Source organism: Alligator sinensis, unplaced genomic scaffold (genome assembly GCF_000455745.1).
Source record: "Alligator sinensis unplaced genomic scaffold, ASM45574v1 scaffold673_1, whole genome shotgun sequence".
NCBI lineage: Eukaryota > Metazoa > Chordata > Crocodylia > Alligatoridae > Alligator > Alligator sinensis.
This window is the reverse complement of record NW_005842829.1, coordinates 178,738-180,752: the sequence shown is the minus strand read 5'-3', so window position 1 is coordinate 180,752 and position 2,015 is coordinate 178,738. Positions and strand designations below refer to the sequence as shown.

The window sequence follows — 2,015 nt, the reverse complement described above, 5'->3', positions numbered from 1 at the left end:
CCGGGGGTCTCAGGGACAGGGCTCACCCTCAACGAGGATGCGCGCGGAGTCGAAGCACTCCCCAAAGGGGTTCTTGACAGAGACAGTGTAGCGGCCCAGGTCGGCCAGGCCGCCGTCCCGCACCACCAGAGCCACGATGTCAGGGTCCTCGAAGATGTAGCGGTGCTTGGGGCCATCTTTCAGCTCCACCCCGTCCTTGGACCAGCGGATGAAGGGGTCGGGGAAGGCGCTGATGCGGCAGGACAGCTTGGCTGCACTGCCCTCGATCAGCATTGTGTCCTTCAGCCCCTCCAGCACTCGCGGCGGCCCCTTCTCCTTCAGCTCCTTGCGGGACCAGGGGGCACAGGCTCCCTTGGCCGCGGCTGCATCCCCCACCTGCCCACCCGCCCCTGCCTGGGCCTTGCCACCCCAGGGCTGGCACCGACCCCCTCCCAGGTCCAGCTGAGCCCCCGCGCCCCTGACCTGTGTCCACGGTAGGACGCCTGGATGCGGATGGCTGCATTCTGCCCCTGCGGGTCGTTGATGTCGAGGCTGAAGCCCGGGGGGGCTGGTGTGGCCCCTTTCTTCGGGCCCGGCTTGGCTGCTGGGGGGGCTGCCTTGGGGGCCGGGGGGGCTGCCTTGGGAGCAGCCTTGGACATCTGGGGGGAGCAAGATCAGTGCCTGCGCGGAGACCCCCCTGGGCCCCCTTCCCTGGCACAGAGGGCTCAGACCCCCTTCCACTACATGGGGGGCCCAGACCCCCAGCCCTGGCCCTCGAGCACAGCCCCTCTGCTCCCCATCCCAGACCCCTGCGCTGGGCAGGGTGCAATGTGCAGCTCCAAGCACAGCTGGGGCCCGAGCCCGTGGCTTCTCAGGGGGCTGCAGCTCCTGCCCTGGCTCAGGGCTGGCCATACTAGGGGGAACGGGGCAGCCTCCACTGCCCCTAGAGCCTGCCCAGGCTCATCACCGACGTGGCGCAGAGGAACCCAGGCGTCCAGGCTTCCAGCTGCCCCAGGCCTGCGGGCCCGAGCCCAGCTCCCAGGCCAGCACGGGCCCCAGGCCCCAGGCAGGCGTGTGGGGTGCTCAGACCGGGCTGGGCCAGGGGCACTTACCTTGGGGGTGCTCACAGCCGCTGCGTCTGCTCCGGGGTGCAGGGCACTGGCGGGGCCCATCACGCCCAGCTTTATACCCCGGGCAGGCGAGGCGCGGGGGCCTCGGGGGTGGCCAGCCCGCGCCCCAACCACATTCCTGCCCAGACCTGTCCTTCTTTGGGCAGTCCCGGCCCCCCCGGGCCACGCTGCGCCCCGCGCCTGTGGCCGGCCAGGCCCTGGCAGCCTTATATAGCCTGTGCGTGCGGTACCTGGGAGAATTGGGGCAGGGCCGATTGCAGCCCCGTGCTGGCTAATCACATACGTGGGGCCCGTGGGGACCGGAGCAGCAGCTGGGCCGCGCCGCCATGCCGCTACCCCCCGCCCCGGCTGTGCTGTGTGGGGGGGAGGGAGCAGGCCTGGGGCTGCGGGTCAGGAGTGAGGAGCACCCGTGCCTGCCTCCATGCTGGTGCTGCCCCGCGGCAGGTGCACAGCTCCATCACGGGCCAGGCCCAGGGCAGGGGCCAGGGCCCTCAAAGGACAAGGCTTGGCAGGGGTGGGCAGCAAGCAGCCGGTGGGTGGGGTCCCTCTGCCCGCATAGCTGCCCTAGTGCCAGCCCCAGAGCTGGGGGGAGCTGCCCCCCTCCCACCCCTGCTCCACCCACCAGCCTCTGGGGGGTAAAGTCTGGCTTTATGCAAATGAGCCCTCATGCATATTGATACAGAGCTCTTGGATCGGCCCAGGGGGGGCAATCTCTGGCCCCAGGGCCGAGCCCACAGGCCTGCTGTCCCGGGAGGGGGTGTGGGAGCGCTGGACCGGATCCTCAGAGCCTGACCCACAGCCCTGCCCTGGCAGGCGGGGGCACGTCTCATTGCCCCTCCCCCCCGCCCTGGCGCACGGACTCCCAGGCCCAGGCCCCCGCTGCCTGAGCCCCGCCCCGGGGGCCCT

General features: G+C 71.0%; 1 protein-coding gene across 1 annotated transcript in view; it reads right to left on the bottom strand.

Moving 5' to 3' along the window:
• The window catches only part of LOC106722886 (CAVP-target protein), a 2,172-nt gene extending 874 nt beyond the window's left edge, over positions 1 to 1,298 (bottom strand). Inside the window, exons 1-3 of the mRNA XM_025191540.1 lie at positions 1,092 to 1,298; positions 463 to 638; positions 27 to 334 (exon numbers count right to left, since the gene is read on the bottom strand). Of these exons, the coding sequence (XP_025047325.1) occupies positions 27 to 334; positions 463 to 638; positions 1,092 to 1,151 (544 nt within the window). The 5' untranslated portion in view covers positions 1,152 to 1,298. The remainder of the gene's footprint in view (positions 1 to 26; positions 335 to 462; positions 639 to 1,091) is intronic.
• Positions 1,299 to 2,015: the final 717 nt, after the last annotated feature.